The 27,500-nt window shown below is 35.7% G+C and overlaps 1 protein-coding gene across 1 annotated transcript in view; it reads right to left on the bottom strand.

Moving 5' to 3' along the window:
- Window positions 1-27,500, bottom strand: part of Nrx-1 (Neurexin 1) — a 490,730-nt gene that overhangs the window by 24,250 nt on the left and 438,980 nt on the right. The window contains 14 exon segments of the mRNA XM_068383064.1: window positions 2,039-2,236; window positions 2,978-3,098; window positions 10,872-11,033; window positions 12,897-12,988; window positions 15,434-15,493; window positions 16,921-17,092; window positions 18,614-18,792; window positions 22,286-22,405; window positions 22,854-23,015; window positions 23,350-23,592; window positions 24,288-24,459; window positions 25,391-25,665; window positions 25,947-26,055; window positions 26,779-26,996. Coding sequence (XP_068239165.1) covers window positions 2,039-2,236; window positions 2,978-3,098; window positions 10,872-11,033; window positions 12,897-12,988; window positions 15,434-15,493; window positions 16,921-17,092; window positions 18,614-18,792; window positions 22,286-22,405; window positions 22,854-23,015; window positions 23,350-23,592; window positions 24,288-24,459; window positions 25,391-25,665; window positions 25,947-26,055; window positions 26,779-26,996 — 2,283 coding nt within the window.

A 27,500-nucleotide genomic window follows, 5' to 3' on the forward strand; every position in this document is an offset into this window, starting at 1 on the left:
CCATTTATCGACCAAATTCTCGCATATTTTGGGACCCTACTGTACACACACACACACACACACACACACACACACACATATATATATATATATATATATATATATATATATATATGTGTGTGTGTGTGTGTGTGTGTTTGTGTATAAATGTATATATATGAATATAAATATCTCTCTCTCTCTCTCTCTCTCTCTCTCTCTCTCTCTCTCTATATATATATATATATTTAAATATATATATGTATGTATGTATATATAAATATATATATGTAGGTATGTATATATATATATATATATATATATATATATATATATTTATGTATATATATATATATATATATATATATATATATATTTATGCATATAATATATATGTATGTATATTTGTATATAGTTGTGCATTACTCTTTTCCCAAGGGTTTCCACGATCCCTGACCTAGGTCCAGTGTTTCCCAACCCTTCCCATGCGTCCTTCACCCGGACCCTTGTGCTATGGGGTACGGTGCCTGTTCTTCCTCCCTCTGTGTTTGTGGTTGTGTCTCCAGCCTTGCTCGTGGCTGGATAGTGGGGTCCTGTGAATGTGTCCCAGTGTTGTGGATCCTATTGGAGCAACCCATGTGGTTTTTACCCCATGGGGAGCATCATTGTTGATCACTCGGACCTCAATTGATCTGCTTGCAGAGCCAGGAAGAGGAAGAAGCATGCATGCTGATCTTCCTTATCCTCCTCCTTGTCTTAAAAGAAGAAGAGGAAGATGTCAAAGAAGTTTCCAGGGGGATCAGTGTTTGGGGGTGGGGGTTGGGTTCCAGCCTTGTATGGCCATGGCTAGCCAGGACGGAAGTATAAGGGTGAGTGTGTGTGGACAGGAAAACAAATTTACAGTAATGCTGTAAATTTAGTTACCAGCAGTTAGGTCAATCTGACATAGCTCAAGTCCTGCCTTGATACATACTTGGGTTGCTATGTAATTGACAAACCCACACCATGGAACTGAGGAGGTAAGAGTCCAAGTTCATTTTTATTGTTATTGTTTGTACCGGGTAGAGCAATTACAGACTGTTAGGCTAAGACAAATTGTCTGCAAAACCACACAAAGGATGCTGACTAATGACAGAAGAGACAAGAGTAATAATCATGTCTTTCAAATTCTCAAACAGATCCTTTGACATAAGAGGTCCATTCTGGTCCAAGATCAAATACCTTTTAAATATATAGAGAAAGGAGAATAGTACTAGGAGCCAAAAAGTGATTGAAAAATCAAGTTCAGGAGATGAGAGATGTCATGAACTTTTTGTCAGTATGGCTTTCATTTAACCAGCTTGGAAATACAGTACCTATATTTTCATAACTTCCATATAAAAAATATTAAGCATAATGGGCATAAGCAATTCCCAAGCCTGGACATTTACTTAGTCAAGTCATGCTATGTGAAAAAAATTAATTTTCAAAGTACAATAAAAAACTTGAATTTACTGAATTAAATTAAAATCCAGGCATGGATTAGTTAAGGATGCCATTTACACCTGAAGAGACTAGCATTAGGTAAACATGGAAATATCAAGACACTCTGAACTGGAAAGATACAAAAAACAAGAGCATTAGATAGTGAAGGTATCATGAAAATATTTTAGAATAACATGGAAGGAAAGAGAACGATTATGATCCCCATAAGTGAACTGAGACAATAAGAAATGATATGGAAGGGATGTTACCATAGCAATAGTCTACCATGGAAACCAAAATCCAATGGACGGGTGAGTGACTAGAATAGGATGATTTTGATGATCCAGAGAGCACAAAGGAAAGGTTTTGAGGCAGTGCGAATAGAAAATTCAAGTCTAAGGTGGAGTGAAAGAATGAGTGTACTGTATGTCTCACTCATTGAAGAACAAAGATATTTTTAGCAGACCCCGTAGGCTCTGGTAAACCAATGGCTTGTACTTTCCTTATGGAAATGTTAATTACTTTTTCATATCACAAACTTTCACCTAAAATAGCATATAAAAAGGAAACATTTGACAACTCAGTCAATACCCACCTCCACTATCGCCATCTGGCATGACGCCTCCATCGGTATTGAATTCGCCAGAACCAGATCCTATATAGCAATCTTCCTCATCATCGCAGGGTTGTCTGCTTCCTCCAACATCCACATCTGGGATGAAAGCGTGTGGAGGTGGTTTGGAGATGGGGGGAAGTGTTGGTTGAATGTATACTGGTGTGATCAGATCGTCACCTGAAAAGAGAAAAAAAGAGCATTTCAAGTTTCCAAATTATTGCATTTATAAGCAAGAAAAACAGCTGACATTTACAGATAAATTACCCGATATGATCCAAGACTAGATACTAATGCAAGAATACATGTTAAATCTGTCTGCTTTTTTTTATATTTGATTTTATGTTATTCATCATATGACCGCCTGTCGACAGTAATTATTTACAGTATTTTCTTTTGTCGTAAAGTATTGTCATACTATAGTTGCAGCAATGTTATTAGAAGGTTAAAGTAACATTACAGTACATGACAAATAAAGAAAAGTTATTGAAGCTTATAGAACAGGTAAAATTTGCTACATCACAAATTGGACTTTTGTTATATAATTTGTTTTATGAAATTTGGGCACATGGCCTAGTGTTGGTGCTAGGGATTGTTGTTGAATCTTGAATTATGACATAACTGACTACTAGAAGAATTTGAATATGAATTTCTTTAAAAGTAAGTAATTCCCATAAGAAAACTCATTGAAATAATAATTTCAATACTAATAAGTTATGGCTTGTTTGGCACACTGTAGGAATTAGTTTCTGTCTGATGATCTCTAATCACATTATTTTCAACTCTAGTAACCCTGTTTTGTTGTAGTGTTCATCTCAAATGGTGTCTTAAGATAGTCTAAATTTGTGCCTCATTATTCTTAGTAAACTAAATACATTTTTTCTAATTACACAGTACTACTATTACTACTAATATTAATACCTGATCCTGTGTCAAAGACAGGAATGCATTCATCTTCATCATCCATATCACAGCCAGATCCAGCGCCGCTGAAGACCAGGTCATCCCCTTCTCCAGGGGAGGGACCAGGAAGTGGTGGAGTCTATAGGTAAAGAAGGAAACATAAAATTTTAGTTTATTTGACCAAAATAATGACTATTGAAAGTTTAGCATATTTCTTAATATATTCTTTGAATCAAGTTGAATACATCATAGATGGTGGAGTAGAAGTAAAATTTGATGGTTCTCTATTTATTCTGTTTCGAGCCCAAGCGTATGTACTACCTATCAGTGATAATGCCTTTAGTAGTGCCATCGCCTCTGTACCATGGTCTTCCACTGTCTTGGGTCAGATATCTCTTGCTTGAGAGTACACTTAGGCACACTATTCTATCTTATTTCTCTTCCTCTTGTTTTGTTAAAGTTTTTTTTTTTTTTAGTTTACATACAGTAGATATTTATTTTAAAATTATTTCTGTCCTTAAGATATTTTCTTTTTCTTTTTTTCCTTTCCTCACTGGGCTATTTTCCCTGTTGGAGCCCCTTGGCTTATAGCATCCTCCTTTTCCAACTACGGTTGTAGCTTAGTAAGTAAGTAAGTAAGTAAGTAAGTAAGTAAGTAATAATAATAATAATAATAATAATAATAATAATAATAATAATGATTGTGATTGAGTGTATATCTAAAAAATGAATAGAGATAGGATAATAAATAAATAAGCTTAGATCTCCTCTACAAAGTCTTAGGAACTCTTTAATGGCTTATGATAAGGGTGGTTGGACCGCATTGATTTAATTTGTCCTCTCCTTCCAAGCCTATGAGAGTTGGGAAATCGAGAAGGACAAAAGCAGCCAGGTTTATCGCTCAGCCAGATGAAGCTGTATGCGCCACCTCTACTGCCCAGGATGACATCACAACACGTGCCATTATCTCTGCCCGTGATGAAAGTTCTTCATACACAGGAAAATATGAACTTGAAATTAGCTTCAGATTATCCTTTTTTGCCTAGGTCTCCCTCCCCCTCCTATGAGTGTGCTGAGCGGAGATCCATATATGTCAGATTATACAATGACATCGTTCTGCTCTTTGGAAGTATCTCCAACTAAGAGCTGTGAAAGTATCTCCGCATTCCTATTGGAACCTTAGAGTAGAGCATGCCATTCCCCCCCAGTACTGAACAGCCTTCTTGAAAGACCCTTATTAATAGTCTCCAGCTCGAAATAATGAGCAAGGCATGCCTCGTATGTCCAGGGGTCCTCGGCAGAGATCTCCTCATAGGAGTTCCCAGGATGCATGATAATTTTAATGACATACCATCTCTTTATTACGAGGGTCGTCGAACTGCTTCAGCTGTTTCCGTCCCAAAAGACTTTGCAACATCAAGCTGCTCTATGTCTCTTTCTAAGCCTAATAATGCTGCAAAGTCGAGTACAGTACTGTATGAGAAATTTTGCTCTACCCAAAATTTTTGCATATCCAGTAAGCCAGATTGAACGCGTCGCTGTATCCCAATGTGACGTATTCCTCCATAAGCTAGTTTAAGATCAACACAGAGGGTGGTAGAGCTTCTCCCCATTACTTTAATGTCACCCCCCGGAGTTTTATAAACTTCTGGCTCCAACAAGGAATGACAAAGCCTTGACTTACGTTGATAGCAACCTTTTGTCTCATGATAATGGCAAACCTATTAATCAACGTGATCGACCACGCATTAGCTCCTGACCTGATATTTATAATACTAAAATCATGCATTCTACAGAATGTCATTTTAGCTCAGGTAGATAATTTTTTGCAGGTGCAGAAAACAGATATGTGCAAGGAAAGTTTCCCCTGCTTCCCAGGAGTTACTCCCCCATCTGACATAGATAAAGTGACTTTTGCTAGATGACATAGACGTGGCCCACGCCATAGACGTTTTATGTGGCAGAATTTTGGCAACACTCTCTTGCCTCATAAATTGAACTCTGAGCGTTACTTCAATTCTCCCACCTCACACTCCGTTGGTAAAGGCGAACGTTCTTTAACGGGAGTGAGCTAAACTCCTCCTTTTCCTTGGACATCCTTCCTTTTCCTTGAACATCCTTCCTTTTCCTTAAATCATTTATATTGTGAAAGGAAAAGGAGGTGGAGAGGGAACAGGAGGAGTTTAGCTCACTCCCGTTAAAGAACGTTCGCCTTTACCAACGGAGTCAAGAACTCGCTAACCGTTAAAACAGAACAACCAAATTATGACATTATCATAATTAACAACTCTAAAGAACCTCTATACGCGTGAATATTAGCTCTGCTGATGTAACCCCCCACCCCCTTGAGGTCCCGATGCCAGGCTTAGAAACCTCACACTTAAAAAGGATTATGAGTCTCATACATTATTTGGATGGATTGGATGAGCTTCCTCATGTGCAAACTGCTAATAGACAGTACACTTTTGACTCAATCATCCCACAGTCTTAAAGCCCCAGACACAAGTTCGATGTTGTGCTTTCAAACTAGACTAGAGATACATTAGACTCTGAAACACAAGTTTCAGCATCAATAGCTTCTACTATTCATAGATGCATACTGTACATGGATTTACCACAGGTAAGAAGTGGCCAATAAAGTGAGGGAGAAGGTAGTACATTTGTCAATGACCAATCTCTCAACAATTGAAATAGCCTGTTCATGATATAGGTCTTCCTATTTCCCTCCTTCCTTACCACGCTTAGTCTAGATATGCCTCCACTAACCATGTGTTTTGGTGGACAATCTAATGTTATTAGCCTCCAGTGTTAGACCTCCTCTTTCTCAGGAATATCCTAGTACTGTACTGGCTGTGGGCAGGGGAGAAACTTGGTTCAAGTTTCCAGTTCCCTCAGCATTACAGTTGGAGGTGGGATTTCTTTTGGATCTCTCTCCTCTCTTTTATTTTTAGTTGCCATGACAAATTGTTTTTTCAGGCCTATGTTACCACAAAGCTTTTGTGAGAGGTCAGATCTCAAGCCCATGCCAAGTCTACCTCAAGGGAAATCTCTAAGATACTACTTTTCGAGAAGACTATGGTTTCAAATCTATACCCCTGTCTAGACTCAAGGCCAGGACAGGAAAACTAGGTTGTGAAATATGGGCCATTCTATTTCTAAGATTCTGGAATGGAGCCAGCCCCACCCGGTGACTGTCAGAAGACTGAATATAAAGAGAGTCCCAACTCCCTTTTGTGGTCTCAGAAATAAGGATTGTCCTCAAAACCAGATTTAGGATGACAGAACCCACATTCTCCAGGAAAATAATTACCCATTCTGATGAGTGAGACCTCCGCTATATACGATAGTATCCCTGGTGCGAGTGGTGTTTAGCGTCAGAATACTATGAGTACTCAGAACTCCTCCCCTGTCAGACGAAACTTGGCTTCCCTTAAATCCTTGGATGAAATGGCATTTTAAGAAGAAAGCTCAACTTTGAAGTTGAAATTTTGACCCCTCCCCCTTGTCTTTCCCATCCATTTGTTAAACATGACTTTGGTATTTCCTCTCTAAGTCTAGAGAGTCTAGGAAGCCTCTCTGGGAAAGATAAGGAGAAGTTATTTCTTGATAAGGATTTTTAGAGTGGAAAGATATGCCTTTACTCCTGTTGGGCAGCCTGGCATGGAGGTTTACGAGTAGGCCTAGACCAGATGTTCCCCCTTGTGGAGTTAATTCATCACCGAGTAAAGAGCGGTCATGACTATCTGAGAGTAGGAACCAGGTATAGCTATGAAAGTTATGTCCTTCATATCTCCGAACAAAAAAGCTTGGCCTTAAATGATTTCCTCTCATAAACTGCTTAATTTAACCAGGTATGTTAGTCATCGTTTTCACCAATACTAAAGTAATACTCCATGTCCTCCTTTCTTGACTCCAAGTATAAGACCAGGAGATCCAAGGGAGTCAGATGGATCCCACAATTCTTATTTATAAGAAACGGTCCTCGGCTCTGGTACTTCACATGATAAAACCTGAGAAGACCGCCGGACTGAATAAAGAGTGCTCTAAGTACTCACTCTTAGACAAAGTCACAGTGAAGATTGCTTAACATGTCAATAGAAATCTAACTGATGTCTTCCCTGGGAAGAGTTAGTTAACAGAATGAGGACTGTTCAGGTAAAATAAAACCATTATATCAGGGGTTATTATAGAGATTGGAGCTTTTCCAAAATCGTTTCATCTTGAATATGGTCAGTTTGACAATTTTGAGAAACATCCTGATTGAGTCTTAGCAGGTTAGATCTAATTCCTGATCTTGAAGCAGGTCCTTGTTTGAGATAGCTAGAACTCTCCTTCCTGGAAGAACTATTGCTGCCATAAAGGGCAAACCTATTTCCTAGGAGTAACATCCCTGCCCCCTACTATTGAGTTGGGAGGAAGGGACTTATTATCACCCAAGATTATAATCTCGATCCTAGAAAGGAGGGCTTGGGTCAAAGATTTGACCCTTTTTTCCTTTGTCTAACTTTACTACCAGCAAAGAAAAACAAGCCAACTTTAAGGGTATTTTTTCCCAGAAACCCAATTCAGAAAATACTATATTTTCTAGGGTTATCTTATTCTCATTTTCATAATGAGAACCAGATTCCAGTGATTTTCAGTTGGACTTTTTCACGATCTTGCCTCTAAAGAAGTCCATAGATGAACAGAGTGCTTTGATCCCTCTGCCCAAGGATACTATGTATCCCCCTCTTCTTTGTGCCCTCAGATCGGAAGTGAAGTTCTTCAGCCTGAACATGATCACTCACTATTCTCAGGGGAAGCGTCCCAAGGGACCGCCCCCCCCTCGATCACATGGAGTCAGTGGACCTGCCACCTTTATCTGTTTCTGGTTCAGTGAACAATCCAGACTCACGATCTTGTCTCTCAAAGATGTTCCTGATGACACGAACAACTAGTTTCTCTATCTCGTAGAACAGTGCAAGTTTTCTGATCTGGGGCATATTACTCCCTTTTTGTTCACAAGCAATGGCCACTCCAAAAGAAATTATTCAGAATTACTTTCATTTCTTTCTTTGATTAAGAGAAACTATCAGGGGAAGCATCGCTAGGGACCCCCCCCCCCAAACACATGATACATGTGGGCTTGCTGCAACCTTAGCCTTCCACAAAATCAATCGGTAGTATTAGTCCTCAAACCCCACATTGTTCGTGAGCTCTGGCCACTCCAAAAGAATGTATTCAGAAACACTTTCTCTCTCTGATTAAGAGAAACTATCATGAGAGCCTATACATCCTTAGGGACACGTCACTAGGCGCCCCCTTTTAAGCACATGCTTGCCACAACGTCAGCGTTCTGGGAAACCACTCAGCGATACATGTGGGTTTGCTGCAACGTCAGCATTTTGGGAATCGACTCTGTAGTACAAGCCCTCAAAGCTGGTGGATGAAAGAGAAAACCCACCTTTACGGATGATCATATCAAAAGATGGCACTTACAGGTTGTTGGACACCCTCTTAGTAGGCATTAGGGTTGCAGCACAAAAAATAACCTAACTGTCAGCTCTCAGGGAACACATGCCATTTCTAGACTCAGGCCTATTCATTCTTGGCATTATTGAGTACAATGGACACTAAGGCAGATATGATCTTGATTGGACTTGAAGCCTACCATTGGTTTTCACCCTGAAGCAAGTAAGAATGCCTCAAATTTCTTTAGTATTTGATAATACTGTATACTGGAATTGCATTTTCATTATGTAACACTATGTTCATACCACTTCACCCCTGGCAAAAAGTTCCCTTTTTAGATTTGAACATGCAGCCTTGCCTCTTTACGAGCTGGCTACTCTGTTCTCTGACTGTCTTTGATCTCATGCTGTTGTTTATAGTAATTGCATTAAAGAGGATGAGTATACTTCTAAACTTTACGGAGACTTCACTCCAGGTAAGAATCTGAAGTTCAGTCTTGCTTCTTTATGAGCTGGCTACACTGTCCACTAACGATTCACGTTGATCTGTTGCTATTACTTATAGTAATTGGATCTTTCTGAGTGGAAGGGAATAGTACCTCTTAATTTCATGGAGACTTCCTCCCTACTAAGGAAGGCTCCCCATATACAGTAAATAACTCAGAAATTTGTATCTGCATAGAAATAAACTACAAATTTTTAATACAATTTGTATTTTTCTTAGCTATACAAACGAGAGTCATTTTCCAAAGTACCCATCTCAACTGTCCCACAAGTCTTTGACCAGGTGAGTGTTGTGAGGAGATGATGTGAGCAAGATCCTTTTGCTTCATGCACATGCACTAAGGTTCCCCAGCAACGAAGAATGGTGCAATTAAATCAAATTTTTGAGAGGCCGGTTTTAGAAAACATGATTCAGTAATCTAATATAAATGACTCAGGTTTGTATAGCTTGAGAAAATACAAATTGTATTAAAAAGTTGTAGTAACTTTTTTATAGGGGCCTAGACTTCTCATGAGCACTCTTGGTACATCAGCTTGGCATTCTTTATCAAGGAGCTTTATTACCAGAGATCTCTTCTTGTATAATTCATAACAAATCCAGTTTTTTATTGTAACCTCATGCAACTTTCCCTGCTGTAAGACAGAACTACATTGCTCCTCTATTAACATTATACATTTGTGCCGTAAACTTAAAATATTTACTTTTATTTATTTGAAAGGTTACTTTTATTACTGGACAAGATTTTTTTGCTGTATACATTAAGTTAAAAATAAGATTGGTTGGAGAAATTCAACATGTTAGCATAAATGAATATCACCGATACTTTTGGCTGGGGCTCTTGTTCATAACAAAGTGAATATTTCCAAACATGGTACTATACAGTATACCACAGCTACATATGAAATGAAACTGCTTTAGGTAGAAATATCTACATAGTACAGATGTTTTAATGGATAATTTTTCAAGACTAAAGGAGTATCATTCTTTACAGTAAGGTAAACTCAAAGGGAGCTACGAGTACTTTGCATATTATACTTTTGAAATGTAAATTGTCTTATAAAATTAAGTAATTTTGGCAAAGGTTAATTGGTGAACAATATCCAAGAAAATGGCCACTCTCAATCTCAAGTCGAGTTTATCGTATATTCATTCCAAACAGTCAAACTTTAAATTAAGATCTACATGATTTAGAATAAAACCCATTCCCAATCTTGAAGCTCGTGATTGAAGTATCCCAGTCTCCCCACAACCATATACCACGACACATTATTATTATTATTAATTGCTAAGCAACAACCCTAGTTGGAAAAACAGGATGCTATAAACCCAGGGACCCCAACAGGGAAAATAGCCCAGTGAGGAAAGGAAACAAGGGAAAATAAAATATTTTAAGAACAGTAACATTAAAATAAATATTGCCTATATAAACTATAAAAACTGTAACAAAACAAGATTAAGAGAAATTAGATAGAATACTGTGAATGAGTGTACCCTCAAGAAAGAGAACTCTAACCCAAGACAGTGGAAGACCATGGTACAAAGGCTATGGCACTACACAAGATCTTTTACTCTGTCAAATTCAACACAATTCTGGGTATCCATAAAATGAAGCACAAAATATTTTATGCAGTACAGGTATTTTTTCTGTAAAATTCAACAAAAATGCTAGAATTTACTCTTCAAAAGGCTAAAATATCTGACATCCACCTTTAAAGAAGCTCATTGTGTAACGTCCGTCAAAAGTACTTCTCTTCCAAAAAGCTAAGCTTTGCCAAAACCCCACCCAAAAACCCTGCAGTTACTCTCTTCCAGGAATCTTACTCTTCCAACAGTTAAGCCTTGTCTAGTTCCACTCTTCTCATGACTAAGCTTTGTCCTTCTTCTACCAAAATAGAAGCAATTATTCTTTTCCATAGGTTAAGATTTGTATAACATCTATAAAAATGGGAATACTTACTCTTTGCCAAGGGTTAAATTCTGTCTGACGTCCTTCACTCGGCAACCCTCTAGGAAGTCTCAGTAACAGATGAACGTCTCCCTCGACTTCTAATCGAGGATCTCTTTCTGCAGCCAGGTCAAGCGGGTGTTCTCCATTTAATACTAATCCAGACATTATTCCCTGAAATCATAAAGGTCATCTTACAACATCAGCATTGCCGAGGGATAAAGAAAATTATTTGTATTTTGAATCATATCAAAAGAATTAATGAATGAATTTGAGGTATAAACTAAATAGAACAGCACTGTGGTTGTTTCAGTCATTCAGTGGTTAAAAAAAACTATCTATACATCACAAGACAAAATTGAAACCCTGTTAAGAATTGAATAGCTAACTAAAATTTATAATAAACCATTTTCTTAAAAAACATTAAGCTAAATTGTCAACATTACAGTCATCATCGAGTATCTCACGAGCCTGTTATGAGGGGAGTTAATTTTTATCCCTTGATTATAGATCTGTCTCTCATCTCCACTTAATAGTAAAGGTATTACTTTACTCTGTTACCATTAAAAAATGCAATGATACAAGATAATTAAGGATAATGTGTCCTAGTTTAGGATGCATTAGGAAATGTGAGGTTTTGTGCTTACTAGTGCCCATAATAGGGTAAATATTTACCTTGATAAGTACTATACCAATGAGTGACAATAAGAATAACATTTTACTTTACATGTTTGCCTACTTTAGACAAGTGATTCGCAACCGCATGGTCACGACCCAAATATGGGTCTCGAGGGTTTTTCTGAGTGTTGCCTAATGGTCTTCAAAAATAATAATAGTTCACACCTGGTCACATTTTGATTTTCATGGAGCTGATTTACTTCAGTTGGACAGCATGAAGATTCTCCTAGATATATACTTTCAAATGAAGCACACTAATAAAACACCCATACTTGTGCGCTTCCCATAGTATGATTAGAGGTTCTAGTATAATACTTGGAGCCTACTTGACTGCTGAATGGACAACAAGGAACATGAGTGAATGACCAGTCTCCTCTTTGATGCCTTTATATTGAAAGGACATCGCTACTTCGCACAAAATAAGCATTGCATGTTTCATATATGCCTAACCCTACCCCACTGCCCTCTTTGCTTGTCAGTCAGTCTTGTTCCTCTACCTTTGACTGCCCTACACACTCTCTCTCTCTCTCTCTCTCTCTCTCTCTCTCTCTCTCTCTCTCTCTCTCTCTCTCTCTCTCTCTCTCTCTCTCTCTCAGTAATGCCGACCCTCCTTTGTGGATGCAAGTGAGTACTTGAATAAAATTCAATGTCTGTAAAAAGAAGAGGGTTTCTTTTTCCCATGAAATATGGTAACTGATCTTAGCAGATGATGTAGAGAAGTAATAGTAACTACTGTATATCATTAAGATGCAATTTTTCTTAAATAAATGTTTTTGCATTATCAGTTATTAGTTAAGTTTTATAGAAGATCTAAAACATTTGAAGATTACTGTAGCACGCTCTAACAATCAATATAAAACCCAACTTTGAAAACCTTGTACACAACATGAAGTAGTTTCTAGTAAGCCCCTGATAAAACTTCTTAGTCTATTTTATTGGCTGTATTGTTTTCTTGAATGTGGTCCTTGGTTATTCCCTGGTATATTACTCGGTTATTACACTAGCCATTTTTTAGGTATAATTCATCATATAAGTTATATGAATTAAAAACTATCGGCAAAGTTTAAAAAAATGGAATTACTAGCTACTGAAAAATATTCATTATCATTTTATAACTGGATATGCAAGTAAAAGATCATGCTTTTTAACACGTGTTTCATTTCCATTAAAAAATCATTAAAATTTATTGAGTTAGTAAATACGATATAAACTTATTGAAAAATGAAAAGCTGCTGGATTCATTACTACATGTTTACACATTTACAGTGACTGGTCAAGGTTAAGACTGTATGTATATAGGGTTGGGAACAATGCTTTGGACAAAAATCAGTATCTGAAACATTTAAAACTATGACTTACTGAGAAAGGTCGTTCTATCTCTGCCGATCTTCTAGACCTACGGCCGCCAATTTGTAAATGGGACTGGGCATTAAATACAGACAACTGATGACCTGTAAGAAATTTCTTGTATTACTAACAAGAGCTTGATATAGGGAGTAAGGAAAAAGCTGCTTTTGCAGATTTTTTCTTAATAAAATCTCCTGCTTTTATAAAAATCATGTATAGTATGTTATCATGGAAAGTCATAATTAACTAACTTATCTAAGCTAATATAAAAAAATCTATGCAAAAATGTCATATCAACATTCAAAATATTCAGATGAAACTCAAAATTATTTGCTTCAGTTAGTAAAATGAGTAAAAGTTTTACGTATACTGCTTAAATCTTGATTTATCTTTATTTTAAATAAAATAAAGTTTCATCTTACATTAACCTCAAAATTAAAAAAAATAGTTTGACAACTTGATTATATTCTCATTTTTTCAGATTGAAAGAAGAAAAAAAAAGAGAAAAAAAAAATACTGGCCTACAACTGAACATTATCTGTACATATGTCATACTTAAGAGTCCAAGTTGAACTGTACTAATGAATACCTTAAAACTAGGAATTTCATAGAAATCATTATACAATATTAAAAGTGGGGGAATCATATACAGTGCCAAAAGGTGCCAGTGTGCCGACGGGTGATCGGGTGCTCAACATCCGAGTGTGGTGGCTTTGAAAGAGCCATTTGCATAAAATAGGTCCACAACTCATTACAAATTATCTTTAGACAGTGCTTGGCGAGGGGTCAAATGGTCAGTACCAACTCACTTGGAATACATAAGTTACTGGCTCCAATACAGTATTATTAAGTTGAAGAAACATGGGTAAACCATGGGAATGAAAAGCAAATTTAAAAGATCAAAGTGTTAATTATTTGAATGAACTACTGTTTACATTGCAGATACTGAATTCTGAGGAGAAGTGCTTTATATTCCTGTTCTATTTGGGGTTTTACACCTTACCAATTTCTAAATTAGATTCCATGTGAGGAACTAACTGCCCTTGTTATGACCCTGAGCCCATAAAGAAAATAACAGATTTATTGTGAGAATTGGTGCATATATCATATTTACATAACTGTGCTGTGAACAAAACTAAATGAATAAATAAATAAATAAATCAACACATGCGGTGAGAAGAGCGGTGCTTTAGGTTTTCAGCCGCCAGCTTGTTCCCCTCCAAGAAGAAGAATGACCTGAGTGTCTCATCTTCCAGATTGGAATCCTATTTACAGACCTCACTTAATAAGGACTACACACTTTCTCTCTTTCTGCTTCTTGGAGGTCAACTCTGGCATCAACCATAGGAGAAGCCATATTCAATCACTGCTTGAGTAGAAAAGAAAATAGAGTGAGAGAAAGAGAGAGAAGGGAAAATTTTTTTTCATTAGAATGGTCTCAGTTGAAGTTTTACTGAAGCAAGTGACTGATGGAGATTCTGAAACAGGACATGCATTTCAGTGAATGGAGGAGAGAAACAGAAGTGTCCTGGCTCTTCCTTGCCTGGACAACTGAAATCATAAACGCCATGGTGAGTTTTGATCGAGGAAGAAGAGACAGACAAATAAAGAATAGGAGAAAGAAAAAGTAGACAACTTTATAAATGGGTCAAGAAAAGCTTGAAAGATAGATAAAAGTGGAAGCTTATTCATTTGATGAAGCATAGTTAAAAGATCCAAATTTATCTTTATAAAGGTCCAAAACCTGACAGCAGCTTTTTGAAAATAATTTAAATTTTCTTGGACAAAAACTCCTGATCAAGAGTTATTAACATATAACACTGCAATACAGTATATTTCTTTTCATAACAGTAAACTGAAAATTCTTGTTGTTCACAATTGATTAAAATTTCAATAAAATGATAACTGCCATGGGAGTATTAATAAAGGCTTAGTTGGTTCCTTGCATCATACCAATAGTGTTATTAAAACAAATAACTCAGAAAGGCCTAATAATAAAAATATTAACCATATTCTTTGAATGACATTATCTCTCTATTTTTCTTCTCAATTAACTACAGGAATTGAAATTTACCAACATGTATGGGAATAGTGTACAGCACAGTACTTAATGAATACCAGCTACAGAAGTATTTCATACCTATAAACCCACTAGGAATGAATCGTAACTTAAAATTTCTATAGGAAAGTAACTACAGTACTGTAGTGCAGTACCTAAAACTGTATTGTGGAGTAATATCAAATTCCAAATATCCATGAATGCATTCTTAAGGAAGTTATCAGTATCTAGATACTCACTCAAGTAACCAATGAGGTATATAAGATAATATTTTCTTGCAAATGTCATTAAATAATGATATTCAAATACAGTACATACAGGCTGACAAGATGTACAATTTAATGCTGCTTTTTAATGAAAAGACCTGATAAACAGACTTCAGAGAGAGAGAGAGAGAGAGAGAGAGAGAGAGAGAGAGCTACCAAAATCAAATACAGTATATAATAATAAAATAGTGTGATATTTCGAGCGTAGTAGAGGCAGTTCTCACCATGCCAGATCCTAGACCTGAGTTTCTTCAACACTTTGAGGTCAGAAAGCTGAACATTCTCTGCAAGGAAATGAGTTCAAAAGTATGGTGAAATCTCGAGAGGACAAGACGAAGAGATGAGGGATTGCCTAAGTATATCAAAGACTTTCCCCGTCTGTGGGAGAGGTCGAGCCTCTTCCAATTGACAGTCCTTCAGGATATGGCTCCCGGGAAGAATGACAATTCAGACTATAATGACGATAATAATGAATAGTGATAGTAACATGGCCTTGTTAGAGTTATTTCGCCTAAGGTCACGTACACATTTTCCTACAAATGTGCACATAGATGCATACACTTGCGCACACAACGTATTTTTCAGTATCATAAAAAAGATATGGAAAGAGCACAGTAAGAATTTTCGTTATGCTCGGTAAATGTTTAACAGAATATAATTGCAAGCTTAAAGCATAGCAGCAGAAAGCAATGAGAATAAATGAATACACCGAGCACTTAAATTATTGAGTATAAAATGCTTCCTATACCTCCTTCAGGAACTGAGAGAAAAAAATAAGAGATTCTGGCATAAATTAGCCGTTCATCTTCAAATTCATATAATTTACAATAACTACTATACATTATTGTATTTGAAATAAGCATCTATATTAATAAGGAAAATTTATGAGTTATCTTTAACCACCATTTTCTTCAATTTCAAACAAATTTCATCAAGTATTTAAAACCAACAAAATTCAATATTTTAATATCGATAGTAATGCAACAAATGAACAACCCATATTTTAATAAAATTAATTTCAAAAAATCATATAACACTACCACTAAGAGATTCAATTTTTTTTTTTTCAAAATTAAGAATATTGCTGTTGCTTAGGCAGAACACTTAGACAATAGTAAAATGCCAGCTCCGTCAGCCACATATATTGATAGTTTTTGACAACAATTAAAGCTTACGAGAATCAAAAGCAAAAGAAAAAAAAATATGGAAAGCACTTACATTGGCTACCAATTTTTATTTAGATTCAAAATGGATTTGTTGTAAAACGTTTCATTTCTTGAAACATAACCTATTCAAATGAACTTTGGTAAAAAGAAATAACGTAAAACTCTTTATGATGAATTATTTGTTTGATATCTATTCTGCCATAAAAGTTATTGGATTATGAAATGCTCATAATTAGATGACTGCAAATCATTACTCTCCAGAATTGACAGACAAAATTTATTCTGAAACGAATAACAATCTTGATGAAAATCATGACAATTCGGAGCAAATGAACACCAAACTGATTGGAGCACGAGCTAAAATGCCAGTAGAAAAGTAAGCTACTGAAACAGCTGTAACAGAAAAAATAATCAATATAAAGTTATATTATGAGATAATAATGATTGGACAAGTTTCCACCCACATTGCCCACACAGTAAATGTTTTGTTTATTCAAGAATGAATGTAAACAAGGAAGTACAGTATGTGCCTCCTTCTCCCTCACCTGATGGGTTCTTTGAAAAGACCTTGTAATCATCTATTTGGATGGTAGCGTTTGGTCCGGTTCGAATGAACCGAACTACGTGATACAGGCCATCGTTGACTTTCGTCGTGACATCGCCTATAGGGTGGTCTTCTGTACCCATGTTGTATACCATAAAGATATTTCCATCAACCTGGAAAAGCAAGATTTATTTCTTAGAAAATCTTTCATGAAAATAAATGAGATAGTTGAAATGGAACTGAATTTGAATAATAAAGCTTCTTATTTCTATACTTACCTGATGTTCACACCGCTTCTCCAGAAGCTCGGTTTAATTGAAATTTACCTGTACAAATTTTTAAAACCAAAAAATTTTCCCATTTTCTTTCCCTTCAATAAACACATACTCTTAGTAACGGAATTAATATTCTAGTAGTAACTGGTAACTGACGCGCTAGTGTCTTTATGGTGCAGTACTTAAGTTTCTCAGTTGTATACAGGAGTTGTGATCACACCTCACCAAATTGTTTGTTTATTACTGTGTTAAGATGTCTTCCCCTGGTTTTGTTAGCAATTACTAAGGGGAGTGGGCATGGAATTCTTTCTAAGAGATCATTATCTGTATTCTTTATGTGTATCGTGTTCTCTACTTTTGAATGCTGAATGGAAGAATTGTATTATATTGATGTGGCTGTTGCTGTAGATGACCCAGCTTGTTTAAAGAAATTAGACATATTGCTTTTGGAAATATAGAATCGGATGAGAATGACTTGGATTATATAACTGTGGCAAAGTGCCAGTTCAGACGTTTCAGTCTATCGTAATACCACATCCTCTGTAATTGGTTTTAAGAGACCCGACGTAAGGCGATTTTTGCATAATAAAGTTACTAGCCTATACGTTCCTCGTACAATACACGTATAGAAGTGAACATGAAAAAGTACTTCTAACCTGCTATCATTTTATAATAACCAGATACCTACATTAATTAATAAACTTCTATGTCAAGTACAGTATTGTAATGGACACCATTTAATCATTATTTTACGACGTAGAAACCGACATAAGGTCAGGTAAAATGACAATGTGGCTACTACTTTTGTATTTGATAATTAAGGATGGGCGATGTTAAGTCAGAACTGACTTAAGTTGAACCATCATAAAGAGGGGTATTACTGTTGTATGTATGTATGTATGTGTGTGTGTATGTGTATATATATATATATGTGTATGTATATATACAGTATATATATATGTATATATATATATATATATATATATATATATATATATATATATATATATATATGTATAGGTAATTCTCTTATAATATCAATCGCAGAAATATTATACAGTAGGAAGTAGCCGGAGGGAACTTCCATCAGGACGACATGGCTCGAGCCCAAAAATATATGTAGTTGAGATAAATCCTGAAGAGAGACTTGCCAGTACTATAGATTCAAGGTTGTGGGGTTTGCTTTGGAAGCCCACCACAATAGCTTCAAATAAGCTGGAAAGTACATTAAGCCAACCTTCAACTGAATGAAATGTACAATATTGCTATAAGTACTCACATGGTTAAAATATATTACACATAAATCTTCAAGACAATTAAGTTGTATTGAAAATAAATACTGTTGACTCGGTAATTCACATGTACTACTAGGTCTGGCTGTAGCTTGGATAATGGGTTAATATGCAAGTGATTACTCACGATTTCCAATTCCATGTAGTCATTAGAATTGGCTGAATCAAGTCTCAGCACAACGGCATCCTCCTGCTGTGTCATGAAACCTATCGCCAAGAGGTCTCGCCTAGAATCGGGCCATCTGCCTTGAGGATACTTGAAGGACATAATACCTGCACCACGACCAAATTCATACGCAGTTGATTCTGAAGGGTTAGAAAAAAATATTACATTTCTAAGCTTGATTGTGAATACATTCATGGCACTATTTCAATAATATTTACTAAATTATTTATTCATTTCCTCTTCAATTTTGATAGTATACCCTACGATGTTGATGAATCATACCTTTTTCTTATTACTGACTAACTTACATAGTACAGTCAATTTTCTTCTTAACACTTACATTTATACTAAACTGTTTCTTTATTGACTAACTTTCTTAAACAAAAGAGAGAATGTTACAGTCATAAAATTTACAGCTAATGGGATTTAAAAATATTCACATGAAATATTAGATAAAATTGGAGCAATGCAATAGGCAATATATATTAAACTGTGAGAAATAAAGACAAGATAAAGCTAAATTCAAATGAAATTAGGAGATAAAATTAAGTTAGTAATAGCCCCACCTTACGTTGTTACTTTGTTCTAAGAGATGTAATGTAAGAAGATTTTTGATGAAGGTAAAATTTCTATCACTAAAGTAATTTGAACATCCCTTAAAGATGCAATAAATGTGAAAAAGTACAAACAATCTGCCATCATATTATAAAAACTACACACCTACATAAATATGCTTCCATGTAAAGTACAGCTACTGTGCAGTACCATGCGTATAAAATTTGAATGAAATGTGTAGCTTTTTTAACCCAGAGAGAGAGAGAGAGAGAGAGAGAGAGAGAGAGAGAGAGAGAGAGAGAGAGAGAGAGAGAGAGAGAGAGAGAGAGAGAGAGAGAGAGAGAGAGAGAGTAAACCATTTTGTGGTTCAAAAACATGAAAAATTTAGGAGCAGCTTGTATTTTTCCTACCTAACTAGACAAATATGAGTTCTTCTACTAGGAGATTGATGAGCGTGAGAATGGTGTTCTCACGCTGATCAATCTCCTCGTAAAAGAACGAGGGTTTGTATTCGTTAGTGTAATATTAATAACATTAACACATTGATAATGGTCACATTATATTGAAGTTGGCATCTCTTCTGCTTACTGGACATGGAAGAAGGTGAAGCTGGAAATGTGGAATTAGTTGGAGGAGGAGGATGACATGGTTTATGGCAAAGATAAAACTTGTAATTGTTGTGTTGCTACACAAGGTCTTTTTTTTTTTAACCTGACGTTGATAGCAGTGGTTCCTGATCGTCAAGATCAGATGTGGATGACCAGGTAGCCTTTAATTTTTGTACTCTTAATAGGAATTGGTCTAACATTTTATAATGTTCCTTCTCTCAATGTCGAAAATTGCTCTATAAGCCATTAATAAATCTTTAACACCAACAGTTATTTCAGCAAAACATTCAGCTCAAGGATTAACAAAAACTTAGGTCAGTGGTAAAAAACCCTGCTGGATTTCTTTGAGCTTGAAGTTTCTTGGTTCTCGATCAGGGAAACTCTTCCATTATGTGTGCTCCTCTAACTCCAATAATTCTTGGCTTGTCAGTGGTTGCTTGTGAGCTCCGATCAACTGTTAAATTAAAATCTTCCTCTTTCAACTCCCTCTGCAGTTCTTCACTAAAAGATAAAGTCCTCAAGATATCCTTTACTGGTTCTTCAAAGTGATATCTATTACATTGTGCCCAACTCAAATTTACTGAAAAGCCATATGCTCAAATTCACTGAAAAGCCATATGGACGTATCACAACTATTTATGGAACTTAAGCGCTTGGCACTACTGTAGGTATTGTTTTTTCTACAAAATATGAATTTTTAAAATCATATATGTAAATATAATTATTCAGCAGGTGACAAACGTAATCCATATTAAGCGCTCTCTGTTGCCAATGCACCCTCTAACTAGGGAAAATGCCCATGAAAATTCCAGCAACTTTCCGGTCTTCCCTTGACTTTTTTATGCCTAACATTGTTTGATAAATATTGTATCTTTTCTACAATTCATGAATATTCATCCAGTCCTCTGCCAAAGTAGCATCAACTGCTTGGCCTAAGGTATGCCGTAAATAGTAATGCTTCAATATTGCTATATACCTTGGTCCACATTTTGTATAAGAGAGGTGGTGTTGGGTGGCAAGAAAACAGCTTCAACATTCAGATCCAACTTGTTTAGATGCATTATCTAGCATTATCAAGGATCAACATAACCTTGAAGAGAAGTTTATTTACCCTTTAATACTCTTTAATTGATGGTATAAATGGCCATTAAACCATTCTTAAAAAATGACAGTGGTGACCCATGCCTTTGGATTAGCCATCCAAATCACAGGAAGCCTGGGCTTCAAGATATTCTTGAGGACCTGAGGATTAAGGACACGGTAAACGAACAGAGGCTTAGGTTTAAAATTGCTAATAACATTACCCCTAACATTAATATTAGCCTATCTTTGGCTACTTTGTACCGTGGCATAGTTTCCTCTACCTTAAAAATAAATAATTCAGTTCCTTTCAAAATAATCTGGTCTTGTTGATATTGAAGATGAGTTCAGGGTCCTTTGCTTTTCATTTTTTTTTTAGGGATTTGGGAAATTACTTTGCAGCAACAGTATCAGCAGCACCAGCGTTTTTAATTTTAGTACTGTGTAAGCTAAAGAGGTTCTTGAACAGATTAAACTATTCTTCACTCGTGGTAAATGAAGTGTATTTTCCACTGGGATGGTTTTTATGCAAGTGCTTAAACAAAGATTTGGCCTTCACTTGGATAAGCATTTGGTTCATAGGAATTCATTCATGTTCTATTGAAAGGGATAATAAGCATTCTATTTCCTTGTAGACTATCCCTTTCTTCACATTTATAATAGAAGTTTTCGACGAAGGAGCCTTCCCAGTCATGTATTGGACAATGCAGTGTTTATCATGGATAATAATGGTGGACACTATTGTCCCAGCCAGACCTACAGCATGTACAATATTTATCACTTTTTCAAATCTTTTTTATCATGTCCAATTTATTTAGCGTTGTTATTCACTAACTTTACTTTTCTTGGGAGCCATTGCTAAATTAATGAAACAATTGTTTGACTTTACAAAGTAACAGCCAACAGCGCTTTCGTCAGGATAAAGGTATATACTGTACTAGAACCTGTACTGTGTGCCTTCGAGAGATGAAATAATTGTTTGACTTTACAAAGTAACAGCCAACAGTACTTCTTCAGTCAGGATAAATTTATATGCTAGAACCTGTAATGTGTGCCTTCGAGAGACTCAAAACAAAGTTGTCAGATGTAGTGCATGTTTTCCCTTATACTTATTGGGTTTTTATGATGATGTCTGTTTATGCTATGTTTATAATTATTAGTTTCAGAATGAATGTACATACTAATTTCATAACTAGAATTTGAATGATTTTTCAAATTTCTATCATAATGGTTTAACACTGAGACTGACATACCAACGTGTAAAATGGTATGAAGATAATTTTATTTTTGTATTTAATATATAAGAATGATAAACGTAAAGTTGGAACTGACGTATGCCTAACCAACGTAAGGAGGGATATTACTTATATGAATCTAGGCTAAAACAAACCATCAGAGCATGTTGGTCCTGTGTAAGATGTCATATCACAATTACAGGAGTACGAATTCCATTGTTGGACACAGGTTCCTCCATTGGCACATGCATTCCTGTGACATTTTGTACTTGGGCCTGAAACACAAACATATCTGGTAAGAATTATAAAATGGTATATTATACGACTGAGTACCAGCTTCATGCAGTTTTCGAAATCGCTAAACATAATTCTTTGTAAGATATCATGATGTCATGGCCAAAAACCAAATTACAATTTTCTGCATATCTTTATTTTTCAATTTCTTAACTGATGATAACTAAGCAGACATAATGTTTTCTCACTTAATATTCATGTTAATTACTCATGATTTTAATCTTCTTTTCCTGCTGTGTTTTCTTTCTATTCAGCGGAAGTAAGCCTAAGATGATAATGATCTATTTTGCCTTGTTCCAGATTTATTTTTGAATGATTAAATGGTATAGAAATATATAAACTAACATTGGAAACCAAACAAGAAGTTCAGTGAGGGAAGTAAAGAGAAATTGAAGAAACTAGTGAAAGAAATTTTGAAAAGATACATACCATCACATCCAGCAAATACTCTGTTGGATATTATGGGCACATCTTTACCGGCCGGGTCAGGAGCTTCTCCATTCAGGTCAAGCGAAGCCAAACATCCTTCGAATCCAGTCTTAGACATCACGTGACGAGGGAGACTGGTGTACATTTCAGGTGGTACACCTCCTAAGGTAAAATGAGAGATAATTATATTTAAAGCTATTCTTAAGGCATAAGCCCAGTATACTTTTAATAGTGGACTGAAAAGCTATGAATTCGTCAGTATCAACAGTTAAAAAGAGTAAAGTAAGCTAAGGTAGATAGAAGCTAAATAATCAATCCACAAATATATTGCTGAAATACTATAGATTTGATACTGATGTATAGAAATAAAATACCTTGTCATTATAGGATACTGAATCCAAAATTTAATTACTGAGTCACCTCTGGCAATGTGCAGGTGGAATTCGATAAAGGTTATTTGGGAAGCAATTAAGTGAAAAAGTTGATGAAAAAATACCTAAGTAAAGGAATCCTTGCAGATCCAAGTTTTCGTCGCCAACTCCATTTGTTGCTGTTGCAATGTTGTCATCCACCATCAGGGTGTGCTGTCTTGGAGAAGGCCGGCTTACAGTGACCACATGCCATTTGTTGTCGTTCAAAGCAACTTTGTTGTTGTCACGAACCTTGACGGGATGACTGCCTAAGTTAAACACCAAGTGGATGTGGCCGTTCACGAGTTCTAAGGCCAAAAAATCATGTCCTGAAAAGATGATTATTCAAAGAATTCATTAGAATATAATCTTAGATCACAAATTTAGATGAAAAATTTATATTATCAATTCAACCAACAAAACAATTAAGACAAATTACCCTTCAAGCAAGATATATATATATATATATATATATATATATATATATATATATATATATATATATATATATATATATATATATATACATTTATAGGTTATATAATGCCATTATATAAGGATACAGATTCCTAAGTAAATATGCCCTGACAAAAGCCATTCGCTATAGGCTGAAACAGCTGTCAGCTAGAATTGAACAAATGGAGCAGCACAGTAACAAATTCTGCCTTTCTCTTGAAAATTCGATCTCTGAAGAAAAGAAAAGACACAGAAAACTAGAAAAGTGGTGCCTTAAAATATTGTATTTGATGTCACAAGTGCTTTAGCATTTAAAGAAAATTGACAAAGAGAAAGACTTTTTTCAAAGAGTATATATCTATATCTATATCTATATCTATATATATATATATATATATATATATATATATATATATATATATATATATATATATATATATATATATATATATATATATATGTGTGTGTGTGTGTGTGTGTGCGTGTGTGTGTGTGTGTATGTGTGTGTGGTTGGATTCATGAAAAAATCTAGTCTAGTTACAGCACCGAAATGCAGAATTAACTTTACCTTTCCCTCCATTGTACATGATAAGTCCAGTTGGTTCAAGAGTCTTGAACTGGAAGTAGATGTTTGTGGAGGCATAAGCCTTCAGTTGCGGAAGAGCCACAAAGGCTGATTTTGACTTGAAGGTTACCGGGTGATGAATGACCTGAGGTCCTTTGCTGAATGTCGCTGTGACCTGGAACAACAGAAAATATATTAATCATTCCAGAAGTGACAAGATTTTCTTTTTCATAAATTTTTTGAAGAATGAAAGGTGAACACCAAAATGAAAGGAAAGTTGCCAAAAATTTGTAGACTTCAAAGTTTAGACAAAAAATATAATGAAAAATTTTATGACTATTTATATAATGATAGGATTAAAAAGTACTTAATAGAAAGTAGTTAAGCAAACAATATAATGAAAAATTTTATTATAATATTCACATCTTTTGAGGATTTAAGAAGAATACTTATTTGAAAGTAGTTTAGCCAATATATGATGAAAAATTTAATTACAATAAATATATCTCAAGATTTAAAAAATATATATGTCCTGGAAAAATATAGCTGATATGTATTATTAGTTTTGGAGTTAATTATGGCTTTCACTGAATTAACAGAAATACATTTAGATCAAGTATCTAAGACATGTTTTTACAGACCCATCTAAGGAGAGTTAAGGTGATGACAAATAATGCATGGAAAGCTTAATTAGGTTAAGGTGAAAAACGCAATTCTGTTGCTTCATTTCAATAGTTCATATGTCCCAAACAAAATCAATTGTTCTTTACAAATTGTAAAAACAAATATGACATTTTTGGACTGATGACCAAGAAAACCCCAAAGCCAGTCTTTTAAACTAGTGTACGTGGCCCGTCAAAATCGACAGCTAAATATCTAAAAAGATATGCACACACATGCAACCCGCTAACACCAGGGTATGACTACCTCTTCTCCCCCTACCCGAGGGACGGGGAGAGCTGAGCATGAGCGGAAAGAAATGGTGTGGAAATATATATATATATATATATATATATATATATATATATATATATATATATATATATATATATATACATTACACTTGCTGTTTATTATGGAGATATCTAAATAACCACCCAGGTTACCTCCAGTCTGTCGACGTGGCCAGAACGCGCCATTTCGAACAAGTAATTTCCGTTCATGTAGAAGCTCTGCATTTCGCCGATGAAAGGAGGCACTGGAATTTGGCTTGGGGAAGAAGAAGAAGAAGAAGCCGATGACGCCATTGGCGTGGAGGAGAGCGTCGACGAGGGTGCCAAGAACGTCGAGCTCGGCCTCCAGCTGGTCGAAGTGTTACTGCTGACCATCCCGATGTGAATGTCACGATATTCCAGGATGCTGTGACGTCCCATCGTGTGTTCTGTCGAAGGAAGAGTCGTGTCATTTATTCCAGAAGAACAACATTTCTCAAATAATAATAATAATAAAAAAAAAAACAAGTCAAAGCATAGCATTATTCATCAATTTAAAAAAAATGAAACGACTGACCTTAGCTATTAAAAATAAAAAAAATGTTTTCTCAAAAGAGAGAGAGAGAGAGAGAGAGAGAGAGAGAGAGAGAGAGAGAGAGAGAGAGAGAGAGAGAGAGAGAGAGAGAGAGAGAGAGAGAAATATATATATATGACTACTGTTATCACAAACCTATAGTTGGAGGATCCTTGTCCGTCTGCAGAGATATCTGTGTTGCACGACGTGTCAGCTTGACGGAATGCCATTGTTGGTCGTTGAGGCCATTTCCAGCATACATTACCTTAATACATTAATTAAAACAATTATTTAAGGCTGAGAAGTATACGTGTGGATATATGAAACAAATATTTGTAGTGATAGGGGTATTTGCAATACAATATACTTGAAAAATGGAGAAAATCTAAATGGGATTATTATTGTAAATAGCTACTGAAATAGAATCTCAATGAATAAACCTATGGAAAAAAATATGATTTTGAAAAGAATGGAATTTAAATTACAAAGTAGAATGGAATAACCCATGAGAGATAATCAAAAGAAACTATAAGAGTAAACAGAATAAGTCATAGAATAACAATGGTCCTACCCAAGTAAAAGACAAAAAAATAAATTGCATAATCAAAAAAGTAATAAAAACGGGGGAATCTGAAAAGCAACAAGAGACACCAGAAATAAATTAGTTTCTATTCGAGAAGTTAGTTAAAATATGAAAAGAAATGGTACCTATGGAAAGTTTTAAAGCCCAATTATCAATTAAAACCCATTATTAGGTAAATATTATGATACTTATAAAGACATTCTTTGTATGTCTATATCCTATGTGTATGCGTCTAGGTATTTCTACACATATTTAAATCTGTATCTAAATATCTATAGATCGAATTTACGCACATGCATATATATATATATATATATATATATATATATATATATATATATATATATATATATATATAATTGGTATTCATACATAGTATTGCGGTAATTCAGACAGACAACTCACCTTATCTCTGTCTCCCAGTTTGACAGTGAGACGAAGCCTGCCAGACTGAAGTGCCAATTCCAGCTTGTCCGAAGAAGCACCGGAAGTGGTGGTCAACAGGAGGCCGACCGGCCGGTTGGTGCGGAACCTGAAGGCGATGTCCTCCGCCTGCGTGCTGGACTCCTCTCCGGCGGTGACACGGACGTACTGGGATCCGTCAAAGTGAAGCGTTGCCGAGTCTGAAATTTAGCAGTAAATTAAGAGAGAGAGAGAGAGAGAGAGAGAGAGAGAGAGAGAGAGAGAGAGAGAGATCTGAGTTGGATAGGGTACTCTATCGTCAAGGACCCTGCATAATCTATCAGTCCATCTGTCTTATATCTTCATCAGCCGCTACTAGTCCACTGCCGAAGAAGGCCTCAGACATGTCCTTCCACTTGCAGCCACACCGGCAAACTTAATTAGTTTATCAATCCATCGTCTTCTCTTCCTTCCCTTGCTTCTTTTACAATTTCTAGGGACCTTTTCTGTTATTCTTAATGTCCATCTATTGTCTGTCATTCTCATTATATGTCCTAACCATGTCAATTTCTTTTCCTTACATATTGTAAGAATATCCTATAATTTAGTTTGGTCTCGTAAGTCTCAGTTAGATGTCGCCAGTCGTCTCTATCTAAAGCTTTTAAATTATTGCTTCTCCAATCATCATCATCTACTTCACGCTTCATAGTCCTCAGCCATGTAGA

Source organism: Palaemon carinicauda, chromosome 11, assembly GCF_036898095.1.
Source record: "Palaemon carinicauda isolate YSFRI2023 chromosome 11, ASM3689809v2, whole genome shotgun sequence".
Classification (NCBI taxonomy): Eukaryota; Metazoa; Arthropoda; class Malacostraca; order Decapoda; family Palaemonidae; genus Palaemon; species Palaemon carinicauda.